A 12,910-nucleotide genomic window follows, 5' to 3' on the forward strand; every position below is an offset into this window, starting at 1 on the left:
GCAGTATTGTTACTTTTACTTTAGTTAAACATTTGAGTAGCCTATTTTCCCACCACTAACCCACATAATATGATACATATCACTTTAACACTCCAACCCATCGTCTGATACAATCATACAAGTAGAATACTTCTATCGGATCGACGTAACCGTGTCGCTCAACGACTTTTCAATTTGAAAAAAAAAAAAAAAAAAAAAAAGAAGAAGAAAAAAACAGATTCTGTGTCACGTTTCCCCCCCAGTTGGACACATTGTCGTCGAGCGACACGGTCGCACTTATAAGTATACATGAGACATTACCCTCTCTCTCTCCCCTCCTCTCTCTGAGAATGTGGGGGCCCCACTAGCATAAATTGTCAGCTGTTCCTGGGCGTACACTCCATGGCTCCCTAAACTCTCATAAGCTTGTATGTGCAGGCAGCCGCTGGCAGGCAGCAGGAGCCAGAGTAGTAACCCAACACAAGGCCCCGTTGGTTGTGCATTTGTAAAATGTAGGCTACTAAAACTATGGGGACCGCCAAATAATCTTGCAGCCTGAAGACAACTGAATTTTGAGCATTCCATAATGGACAGTGATTAACATGTTCCTGGATATAATAGGCTAATGGTATTGCTGCTGTAATGGAGTAATGCTGCTGATATATTTTTGTGTCTGTGCAACTCATTCATTCAAATTATAACAGAATTAGGCTATTTGTATCTTTTTCCATGAACAAAGTTAGATATTGGGAACCCATTGAAAAAAGGCAGTTAATTGGGTCACACTCGACGCCCGGCCCAGGTGTCAAACAATCTTAACCCTGAGTGAACACAAACTGTTTACTTGTAATAGGCTAATATACTACAAGACGTTTTGTTATGTGATTGCTTTCAGTCTAACGTATTCACCAATGCATTATTCATATTTCTTGGTAGGCCTACTGTATTTTGATTCAATGATCTCTTCCAACAGTCTTTCTTACCTTGCCATGCTGTAAACCTACATCGGGGTCATTCACATTGCGATTTAGAACCATTTTGCACTAGACTTGTTATTATCGAGTTTGCTGCTATGATATACTAGTGTGTGTCGCCACCTAGTGTTTGGTCTAGATACCGTTTGCATGGCAATCCCACAAGAGGGGCCATTTCAACAAAAATACAAACAGATATTCGTTTTGACATTACAACCAGCTGACGATACTTTATTATAAAAGACAGAAACGTAGAACTGTTGTTGTTCATTGTGAGAACATAGATTTGGATGATTGTTTATTGCGAAAATCAATAAGTTCTACTCTACGGGTAAAGAATGATACATGAAAATATCCTCTTTGGGTATACTGCAGTCTAGAAGTGCTTTGCAGTTGAACACGACGATTATTTGGATCACTCCAAGAGCACAGGGTAAATGTCTAGCCCCATTTGGTAGCTATCGTGAATTGTAAACAGGGCTAGTGAATATCATCTTTGTGTATCTTCGCCCCAAAACAGTATACAAGATGAAATGAATACAGCCTCAATTTATTGGTCAAATGAGTCATACAATTTTTAAAAAAATTGTCATTTCTAAAGCTCCACCCTTCAACCTTTTCCTAAAAGATCAATTCATCCTTCTCCCAAGTGGTTGAAAGTAGTGCAGATATACTTGCTTCAAACAATACACAATCGCCAATCATGTACTTGCATGCGGTAAGAGCACAGAATAAGACCAGCAAATGAATATTCTACATGTCATCGCTCACTGAATTCTTATATTATAGAGATCACAATATATTATAGTAAATAGCAATAACTTTGTAATTCAACCTTTCTATAGAGACACTAAAATCATATGAACACATTGAGAACAACCAGATACTCAAGATAGACAAGAGGAGAGGAGTGAAATTTATTAAATATTATCTTGTACAGATAATCCTGTCAAAGGTCAACCATTTCTAAAATCAATTTCTGAAACATCTTAAATGTCACATTATGTGCACACATTGCAACAATTCAGTAGGAGGGAAATTATTAAATAGAGTAAGGGAAAGAAACCCCTTGATTTGTGTTAAAAACAAAAACAACAAACAAAAAAATATATATAGATATCATTGAAACATCCTTAATGACGTGTTGATTACTACTTATGGAGTTTCACATAGGACACTTTTCCCTTTAGTAACTATATGTGGCCAGACAAAAGACATGTGAATATAATGTATCTGCAATTACACATGCAGTGGTGCCGTACAAACATTGTCAAATCTCCCCTCCCTAAACCCTATGACGACGAAAACAACAAATAAAGGGGGAGAGGCTGAACTTTATCTGAACACCACAAAGTACAAAGACTGAGGAGATATCCATTTTAAAACACACTCAGGACAGTCTAGTCAACAACTCCCCGTTTCAAGTATTCCCTCCAGATTCCATGCCACTTCAAGTATTCCTGCCACGACTTCCGACCTTCCATTTCAGAACCATTTCTTAGGTTTTACAACAAAAGCTATGATATAAGTGCACTGAAAATTCATCTATACATAGAAAAATAACAATAGCCATAATTAGGTAGTAATAATTAATCACAATCATTTTCTGCTTTAATTATGTACAAACTGTGACATTCTCTCACTAACACGGTGACGTCACAGTTCCCCACCCCCTGAGCGTTCAAGTTTAACCCCTCTAGCTACCAAAATGCAAACAACAACCGTAGTTTGGTTACACACATTACCATTAGCGATCTTGGACGACCACAATGACCAGAATCAGAGTGATTAAACCTTTCCACAGAATCATGTGCTTAAGTGTGATGGACGTTTCTTATGTACAAGCTGCTGATCGACCACGACTTGCCCTTTCCCGCCCTGTCTTATTTGCGAACCCCATGCAATGATGACAACCTACGCCCCGGAGAAAAATAAATAGGACGTGTAACAAACATTCTCACATACGATTGGACAAATCAACAGTGGCGCTCAACCGTCTACAAAACAGATCCCAAAGCCTGCAAAGCCTGGAATATGACAGCAGACATGTGCTCAGACCTTCTTCACTGTACATGCGCTCTGTTCACACTTCCACTCAGGATGGAACACATGTGACAGGAGCATGGCACGTATCCTCTTGAGGCATCAGACCCCCTCACCTCAGTCAGTCCATTGCAGGACTGTAAATTCTTCTCAGGAGGCAGCAGCAATACAGCCACGGCACTTGTACAACTTCTGATCGTGATTGCGGATGTGGTTCCTCACATTCCGCAGACGAAAGAACGATTTGCTGCACAGCTACGTCACGCCAAGGGGGAGAAAGGAAGCGTTAATGGCACCGCCACCGAGATGTATAAGGTGAAAGACAAAGGAGAAAAGGGATGTTTTTGCAGTGACAATATGTGACAATAAAAATGGGAGGAGAGATTGATTGTAGGTATGATTCTTTAGAAAAAGGCAGAGGCGCACCTCAAAGGTTGGTGACAGGTGCATAGGACAAAAAGTACATTGTATATTCAGAAGGGGATCTCTGATAATGACCAAGAAAAGGACCCGCACACTGTCAGGAACAAACCTGCTCTTTATTCGACCTTTCGTCGTTTGACCTTCATCAGGATAGACAACAGTCAGTCCTGAATGATGAAGGTCTAACGACAGAGTTCCTGACAGTGTGTGGGTCCTTTTCTTTGATGTCATTATGGAAGGTATGATTCAAACTAATTGCTTACCGGACAGGGCCAGTGCTTGCCCTCAATATGCTTGAGGGAATGCATGATGAGGGCGTCACAGTCCCTGTAGGACGCGTGACACTGCACACAGTTGTGGGCTCCCTTCACAGCCTTGGGGGCTTGACTGCGAGGACCCCGGAGCTGCTTCAGCCGCGCCCGACGGATGGACTCCAATAGGACAAACTTTGTATTACTTGTAGGGAGTTTATTACCTTTCTTCTGCAGCTGCAAAAAACAGGATAGAGATCAGAAACACGTTAAAGAAAATCTGATGTAGGAGCAGTTAGCACCGCTCAAAAATTGGTCGTCTGGACATAATGTCCAGAAACATCAGCCTGTCAGATACATAAATGTATGCAGAAATAAAATAAATGACAGCATTATTATGAACCAGTAAAGCTGGGTTCCCATCAAAAGCTTTACAGTCACTTGAAGCCTTGAATCGCTTCGCTTCGGTCGCTGGGTGTTGCGATGGCACAAAAGTGTGCATGTCAACGTTTTAAAAACACATACTGGCATAGCAAGTAACACAGGATTTGTAGGTCGTTTTGGTGTATCATTAAGATATCTTATTTTATTGACTTGATTGAGGTGAGAACGTTTACGTAAATTCTTCCCATCCTTGTTTGAACATGGCGTGAGATATAATGTATTATTGCGACCGTAGGTCGCATTTACTACCAAAACCTCCACAGGCTGTCCGTGGGTGAGTGAGTCAGTCCGTCCGTCACACTTTTGCCCTGCTCATATCTCCACAAACGTTGCCCCCATCCATGCCAAATTTTGCACACACACTCCTTGACTGCCAAACTACAACCACCAAGGACCCCCGGAGCCCCAGGGACCCCCAGGTCCCTGGGGGACCCCCAGATGTAAAAAATTACCAAATGTGGTCACACGTCACACTTTTTCCCTGCTCATATCTCCGCAACCGTTGACCCGATCCATGCCACATTTTGCACACACACTCCCCGAGCCCCAGGGACCCCCAGCCCCCTGGGGGACCCCCAAGTGTAAAAAATGACCAAATGTGCAAAAATGACCAAATGACCACCCCAACGGGGCTGCTCACGGGGAATTCCCGGGGACCACCCACTCCTCGTGCTCCAGAACGGATGCAAAAGTGGTGACGCCCCCAGTGGAGGACCCCCTCCACTGCAGCTCACATAAAACTGGTTTCATGAGTTTGCAGACAATTTATTTTTTCTTATCTTATCATCTTCTTTAGAATCTATGGCCCTCATTCATCAACGTGGTGCAGATTGAATTCTTTGAGTGTAAGCACTCAAACGCGCACTGACTGACTGCGCACGTCGCCGATAATGGGCTAAATTAATATCTAAACGTACTCGATAATCATTCATAACGATTTGACTGGTGTGGTGATATTCATGTAGGCTGTGTGTGTGCGTGTGGTCTGTTGGAAGCGGACATGAATGAGAGTGAGGCGCGCGGGGTTAACTCTTCTATTGGCTCCTGACATTGTTAGGTCGTAATTCCGGTTGTTCTGGTTGTAAAATCGGGGCATTTTGAGAATTTTTAAGGGCGAGAATATTTAAATGACGCTAGGTTTCAGCAACAAGATCAAATGTACACTAGGATTGGCTGTTTAGGATGTGTTGAAAAATGCCACTTTAATGTTGCCGTACACCAATATTTGGGGGGGAAAATACGCCGTTTTTTACACTCCATTGATAAATGAGGGCGTATGAATCTACCCAGGTAAGTCTTGTAAAGTAACATGTAGCTTTATCTTAATTTGGATGCAGGTACAAAACAATGCCCTCTACTACCACCTACCTTTGGCATGTTCTGTGTTGTCTTGCACTTTGCCAGAATAGGAGTGTTGTTGTGGTTGGAGTTTGCCTGGGGTCTGTGGACCATTCTTCTCTTATCCCTCTCCCTCCTTGTGTGGGGTGGGGGGGGCGGTCCACTCCTGGCCCTCAGCACCCTGGGCGGGGGCTCCTGAGCTCTGAATGTCTCCCCCTGCGACACGGAGCGCATCAAACAGATATCCACACTCTCTTCCTCCCTCTTCCCTGCCACCATGGCCCCCCCTGCTGGGCGATAAAAGCTGAAGAGGAAGCCCGGGTCTAGTAGCTTGACGGGGGGCTTGCTCTGGCGCTTGCCCCGGTCCGGGGAAGGAGGGTCGGGGAATGGTACCGTCACTGGCAGGGGGTCTGCTGGCTCCTCTTTAATGACCTTATACAAAGGATTGTTATAAAGGGATGAGGGAGGCGACATGTCAGGTATTTGGAGCCCTGTGGATTTGTTATGCTGAGCTCTGGGATTACGGTCCATCAAGCCAGTCAGTACCTTCCTTTCCTCCTCTCTGTTCTTAGACTGGGACTTCTTTGCTCCTCTCGCGGCGCTCTGCTTCAGTTTTGTCTTCGCCGCTGGCCGACCACTGTTGTAGCGTAGCATTCTGACGGTCTCCAGGGCCATCTTGCTCCTAGTCCGCGCCCTCAGCAGAGGAGGGGGTTTGTGAGAACGACGTGCAGGGTCGTGGCGGCCGTGGGATGGAAGCAGCTGACCTGAGATGGAGTGGTCGACTGGCTCTGGTTTGATCCTGACCACGTTCCGCGCCAGAGCTCTGGAGTTGCCACTGCGAGGAGGCGGCATGGCGGCGGCGGCATCTCTCCTCGCCAAGTGTCTGAGTTCCCTCCCGCCAAAAGCGGGCCAGGAGGCGGGCTGCAGAAGTGCCGGAAAAGTGCCTTTGCTTCTCATGCTCCTGTCGCTGGGAGGGACATGCCGCGGGGTTGGTTTTGGCCTTTTAAGCCTATTAATTTCCTCCACGCTGACTGGATCTGCAGGCTCCGTCTTGATGATTTTCTTGAGGAAGCGAGTGTTAACCGGGTTACACAGGGGGATTGACAGGGGCAGATCCTCAAACACCATTCCTGGAGCCGGGTGTTGTGTTTTCCTCCGTTTAGTCAGCGAGTAGTTGTTTGCCTTCAGTTTCCTCAGACGTTTCTTCTGTCTCCAGCCAATCAGATCTTCCGGTCGCGGCAACAAGGCAGTCCTCTGCAGCCCCAGAACGTTCATGAGCCGGTACTTCTCCTGTGCCCGTGCGTAGTCCTCCTCGTCCTCTCCGATGTTTTCTGCCTCCTGCTTCACCCTCAACGGACTCCCCATGGTGCTGGGTCTTTGCCTGGAGATGGGGGAAGGCCTGGGACTAGAGTGAGGTTTTCGGTTCCGCCGTGGACTTTCTGGCCGGGGAAGAAACTTCTGGACCTCTTGGGCAGCGCCTGGACTGGAGCGGAGGAGACGGGGGGTCGACGGGGACGGCGCGGGGCGATTCCGTGACTGCGGGGTGAGCAATGCATTCCGGGGGGCTTGAGGCCTCTTGCAGGAGGGGGATTTGAAGTCCATGAGCTTCATTCTGTGCGTGGGACTGAGGGGGTGTTCGTTGTGTCCCGGTTCGCCTCGTCTGAGGGGTCTGCGCAAGGAACGCCTGGGACTCTCCGCTAAAGATTCGTCTGACGCGTCCAGCGTTAGAGAGAAGCCATCGCCCACCCTGTCCCCATCAGGTGAGACCTTCTTGCTTTTTCTCTCCCTCAGTTGGTGGTGGAGCTCTGAACGAGACCCAGCATTACCCGTCCAAGGACAGTGAGAGGGAGGCTGCTCCCATTCCCTCTGGAGGGCAGAGCAGGCTTCCACGGCCGGCCACATACCCAGGTGGCGGGCCAAGGTGCCGACTTCAGGCAGGTCCTCCTGGCGCACGCACAGCGTAGAGGAGTACGAGAAATCCAGCAGAGAAAGCAAGCTCTCCTCGCTGAAACCTAGAATAGAGCAAGACAGAGGGCTGTTAATCAGGCACGTTCGACTTCGAACAGTGAGTGAGATAAGCTAGATGAAAGTGAGTGAAAGTAAATAGCGGATCAGAGACCTGGGAGAAAGAGTTGCACCGAAAGTGTAAATAAACAGAGGGAGGAGGTGGGATTTGAACAACTGCTTTAAGTTTCAGTCTCGATCAGACAGCTTGCATTGAATGCAAACCGCGTGAAATAAACAAGCAATCCAGGACGCTTTAAGTCTAAGAAAACATTTATCAAAGGCAGTGGATATTCAAGCATCTGATGGCACAGACTGATACCTAACAACACTAACACTAATTCAACTGTGCATTACATTGGGAGGCTCTCTCCATTCCGACATGTCGCCACTCCGAAATGGACTTCTTATTGTCGGAGTGAACCCATTTACACACATATTCACACACCACCAGCGAAGGCAACCATTGTGCAAGGCCAACCTGCTCATCTGCAGTTAAGTGACTTGCTCAAGGACACTTTGACACTACGTCAGGAGGGGCCAGGGATCGAATCGGGCAGGAAACCTCTGAATTTCAACTAAGTATAAACGCACGGTAACAGTGCCTATCCTGAAACAGGAGCAAACTATGGCCATGTGATTGCCATCAACAATACAAGTTTTACTGAGGGACAGATGGCTAAATTTTCACTATCTTTATCAAAATCAGTTAGTCAATGCGTTGTACTGTATATGTCACCGGATATTAGAGAAACAGGACGGCCGACGGTCGCGGTGCCGCACGGGGCGGAACAAGCGGTCGCCCACAACAACGTCCTCCAGGCGGAGCCCATCGATTGTCCACGACATTGCAAGCGGCGCGAAGGCCAGCGGACCTTGGTCCTGCTCTTCGCCCCCGAGCTCCGCCGGCCGCGCGAGTTACGAAGCCGTGGTGAATGCAATCGTTATATTTATGCCCAGGCCGTAAGGCCTGGGCAAGCCCAAGATAAACGCTCATAGTAAGCTAATGGCTAAGCTAATGGCTAAGCTAATGGCTAAACACCGCCCAGCTAGGCTAGTAAATAAAGAAAGGGAGTCGCAAACGAGTGACGTCAGCGCCTGCACTAGTGAATGGCTGTCTATGGGCTGTCGTCGCCATCTGGTGGTGATTAGTGTGTGGTGAACGAAACAAGCGCTCTTACAATGAACGTCCTGAGTTACCCAAAGATGCTGTAACATATATACTCACCGGTGAGGTCTATGTCAGCCTTGGCGCTCAATTCCATCTCTGCGAAGATTTCCTGGAAGTACTCGCTGACGGCAGCCAGAACGGCCCTGTGAGCAGAGTAGGATTGTCCATTTGTGTGCAGGGTGATGTCACAGAACAAGCCTGCCTCCCGCTGACTCCTCAACTTGCTCAGCACGTCACTGCTGTGTGACAACATTGTCTTTGACACACGTCCTTCCCTGCCCCTGTCCTAAGAACACACACACACACACACACACACACACACACACACACACACACACACACACACACACACACACACACACACACACACACACACACACACACACACACACACACACACACACACACACACACACACACACACACACACACACACACAATAATCTGGGCATATTTCTATTGTGTAATGTCGAGACAAATGAAGGGCAAATCAGTGAATAAAAATGAATGATGGGTATAATGGGTGTAAGACACGAGAGAATGAAGGACAAAACAATGGCCCATGAGAAGTAAGGAAAATGTAGAAATGGCCTGGGTAATAATGTTTTGAAAGCATAATGATGTATTACGTTTGGATAGCTCCTTTTGGAACCCTCTTCTATATAGCTCCAAGATGAGGTTCCTCGGCATCAGCTGCCCAAATGGGATTTTTCCGGCGATAGTTCGCCACGCTTACATGATTCTTACCTTTACCACACATCGTATCCAAAAAGTAAAGGTTGTTTAAGCGAAGCCTCTTTCAGATGTATAATCTCTGAGCGGTGGGGAAAATCTAAGCGATGGGTTTTAAACACTTGTTTCAACTCATCACTTAGCTTTTCTCCACCGATCAAAAGTTATACATCTCAAGAGAGGCTTAAACAAACTTCTACTTTTTGGATAAAGTACGATGTACGGTAAAGATAAGAATCGTGTAAGTGTGGCGAACTATGGCCAGAAAAATCTCATTTGGGCTGCTGATGCCGAGGAACCTCATCTCTGCGCTATATAGCGGAGGGAGAGGTTCCGAGCGGAGCTAACGTTTGGACAGACTTGTGGACACTGATTTGGATGTAGTCATCAGTTGTTATACAGCCACTGTGTGGTGCTAGCCCTGACCTTACCTCTGGTCTCTTGTTGTGCTGCCCCAGGCACTCTGGACAGCCCAGGACATGTTCTCGAATCTGGAAGTACATCCCTGAAAAGAGAACAATGGCACCTACATTACAGTCAGCAGACAAAGAAGAGCCCAGGCCCATGATTAACATCTCAACGTGAATATGTGACTTGTGTATGTATGTTTTAGGCTTTGGTAAATCTTTAATTTAAACCAAAGTGTGTTTAACAGTAAGTAACCAGACCTCCCTCAAAACAGAATGAATGACCAGTCAGGACATGCTCAGATAAATAAAACTACAAACTAAACTGCAGGGAACAAAACTACACAAAACTAACATTAAAAAAAGGGAACTCAGTCTTAACAAAAGGATGTCCTGTCTTCCCACCTGCCTATGCCATGGCCAATGTGTTTAATAGTAGAATGTAGCAGACCAGAAGGCAGAACACACGCTGTTACAAGTCGAATACACATAAGGAGATTAGTAGGCTACTCATACCGTCCCACCAGTAGTTCTCAGCCACGCATTTGTAGGTCTCCTCCAGGGAGAGGTGGCGGCGTGCGCCGCCGCCGCCGGGGGGTCTCCTCCGGTGGAAGGCGGAGATCGCCTCGTGCCTCCGGTCCTCGGCCAACACCTCACGGTAGTGGACGAAGCCTCGCTCCAGTTTCTTCCGGTACAGCAGCCCGTCGATCGCCTCGAAGTTGGACGAGGATCGCAGCATCGTCGGCCCACGCCCTTCCAAGTTACCGTCCGAGGAACCAGAACCACAGACCTCTCGGTCTGACGACTGTTTGGACGGACAAAAGGTTTCTGCCCTCCCGCCGTAGTGCGTGTTGTATGATGTGCAATCGCCGGCCATTTTAACGGGGATTTTTTTGTTTTAATTGTCCTGTGCGTGTGTTAACTTTACCCCAGAACCGACGGGACGCCTATAGGACGCTAGCCTTTTTTGGCCTCACCGGCGTCGGCGGAACAAACAAACACAAACTCGATCGTCCTTTTGCAGAGCAGCCAGCCAGCCAGCCAGTCACCTCTAGTCTAGTGTACCACAGCAGGGAGCCCGGACCCCCTAGTCACTCACAACTGGTGTGTATGGAGGACCACTGTCCCGACATCAGCTCCACGTGGAGACGATGGCAGCATTAGACTAACAAATAATCTGGTTTACGTCTCCAGAAGACAAGTGCAACTCAACACCTTCATTTAAAAAGGAACATATTCCATATTGCAAGTCAACAATTTCCTTAAAAACATTTTCTTCACAAATTATGGCTTATGAATAGCGTTGTTAAAATGCAAATAGATGATTATAACCATTTATTTATATTATAATTTATAAAATAAATACAAATTATGAGCGGTCCTCGGGAGTCAATCAAGCAGCATCCTCTTGGATGATTTCCAATACATTCCAGGGTCGTGCATCGTACAATCTGCCAAGTCGAGGAGGTCATCCCATCTCGCTATCTAAACAGTTGCAGAAATAAAAAGCTAAAAGCATCCAATTACTCTTTAATTGGCAAAGTTTTAGGTCAATCCTGGAGTTTCCTGCTATCAATTAGGCTACGTGCATATCAATAACAATGCCGACTGGATACATTCAAGTGGATATCGCGCCAAAGTGATACAAATTAACCAGTTTTAGAACGGGTCACGTTCAACGGCAGCCAGTCAGTCTTGTTTATCAACGGATGCCAGTGCATTGTTTGTCCCGTCTTTAATCAATGGCTTTCCTTTCGGTCTGCTCTTTGTAGCTTTACCCCTGGTGTAACTTGTGATTTGTTTCGGTAAGTCGAGTCGGAAGCAACATGATGATGCAGCTCTATCTATCCAGCATCGCGAGTTGAACGACCTAAAAGCGGCGTCTCTCCCCCCCGATCACCCCGAATGTTGCAACAACAACTCACACCCCGATCGCATCCAAAGCGATCGTGGTTTGATCGCCGACATATTCCATATTTCTCCCATTTGCGTAAGCGCCAGTCAGATGATCAAATAATCCAATGTTTTAACTCGTAACCTTCTGGGTTGTTGCTAAATGCCAGCCAAACTAAGACATCTCAACCCCGCCTTCAGACAAAGGCCATTAGTGGATGCTTTGAGGAGCCACACAAAGAAGAAATGCGATTGGCTACTACAACTGTCATTCCGAAGGCCCCCCACCACCATCATCACCACCGCCACCACACCACACACTCACGAATCAAGATAGGCTGTTAGCACACGATGCCAGTAGGCTATTGCCAACGCTATCGCCTCACTTGGTGAACTACAACTTAAATACTAGTCTTAAGTGGCATCAAGATTTCCTGACCCCCCCCCCCCCCCATAATCTATCAAAACCCAAAATGTGATCCAACTATTAAACAAAATGATATGAACTGGCGATCTTAATCTTTAGGTCGATTAGCCTACTCTATCAATGTCATCTTTATGCAAGTGTCCTCAATATTGTGCAAATAGCATAATAGGCCTACTGATGGCAAATAGCAAACTCCATGCTAATCAACAACTTGACTATATGGCTATATGACTATAGCTATATATAGCTAAGCCAAAAGATGTCAGTGATGTTATTTTAAAGTTTAAGGCCAATACTTGAAGGCTTGGTTGTTTTTCCTCTGGATACAATGACTACCCATAACTGATTTACTCAGAGAAACTACATTCTGCAGCCTAACATAATCCCATGTATATACATGTGTTGTGTTTATACAGTTTGATAAAGTGACATATTTTGATATACTTTCAGTCTTCCCATTAGGTTAGTTAGTAAACCTTATTGCATTTGGCTCAATAACAAATTATAATCTGGATTTGCCGTTGCGTTTCAGCTTCACATTCATGTTCTCGACGAGATGTAAACAACAAAAAGAGATTCATTAAACAGATTACTTTATTCTTCTAAATGTTACCAACATCGGTGGCAGTATATAATACAGCAATTAACAGCTCAGCAAAACACCAAAGATAAGGATAATAAGACCAGTTCATTTTCTCTCACAGACCGCCCAAATAAAGTGATATCAAAACTTTATCTGGTTAGATAAAAAGAGACACACATCAACCAAACCACGAGGGACACTGCACTGTGAAATGACATCCACGTAGAACCCGATGGGTGCA

At 46.1% G+C, this 12,910-nt stretch overlaps 1 protein-coding gene across 1 annotated transcript; it reads right to left on the reverse strand.

The window, feature by feature from the left end:
- Positions 1-1,976: 1,976 nt before the first annotated feature.
- LOC308307299 (uncharacterized protein) lies at positions 1,977-11,637 on the reverse strand. The gene is made up of 6 exons (XM_080752486.1): positions 10,283-11,637; positions 9,791-9,864; positions 8,685-8,913; positions 5,483-7,464; positions 3,683-3,907; positions 1,977-3,251 (listed from the first exon to the last, which is right to left on the reverse strand). The coding sequence occupies exons 1-6, from the start codon at positions 10,641-10,643 to the stop codon at positions 3,147-3,149; spliced, it is 2,976 nt and encodes a 991-aa protein (XP_080608612.1). The 5' UTR covers positions 10,644-11,637; the 3' UTR covers positions 1,977-3,146.
- Between the last annotated feature and the right edge of the window lie 1,273 nt (positions 11,638-12,910).

This window comes from Nannobrachium achirus, assembly GCF_963921795.1.
Source record: "Nannobrachium achirus genome assembly, chromosome: 22".
NCBI lineage: Eukaryota > Metazoa > Chordata > Actinopteri > Myctophiformes > Myctophidae > Nannobrachium > Nannobrachium achirus.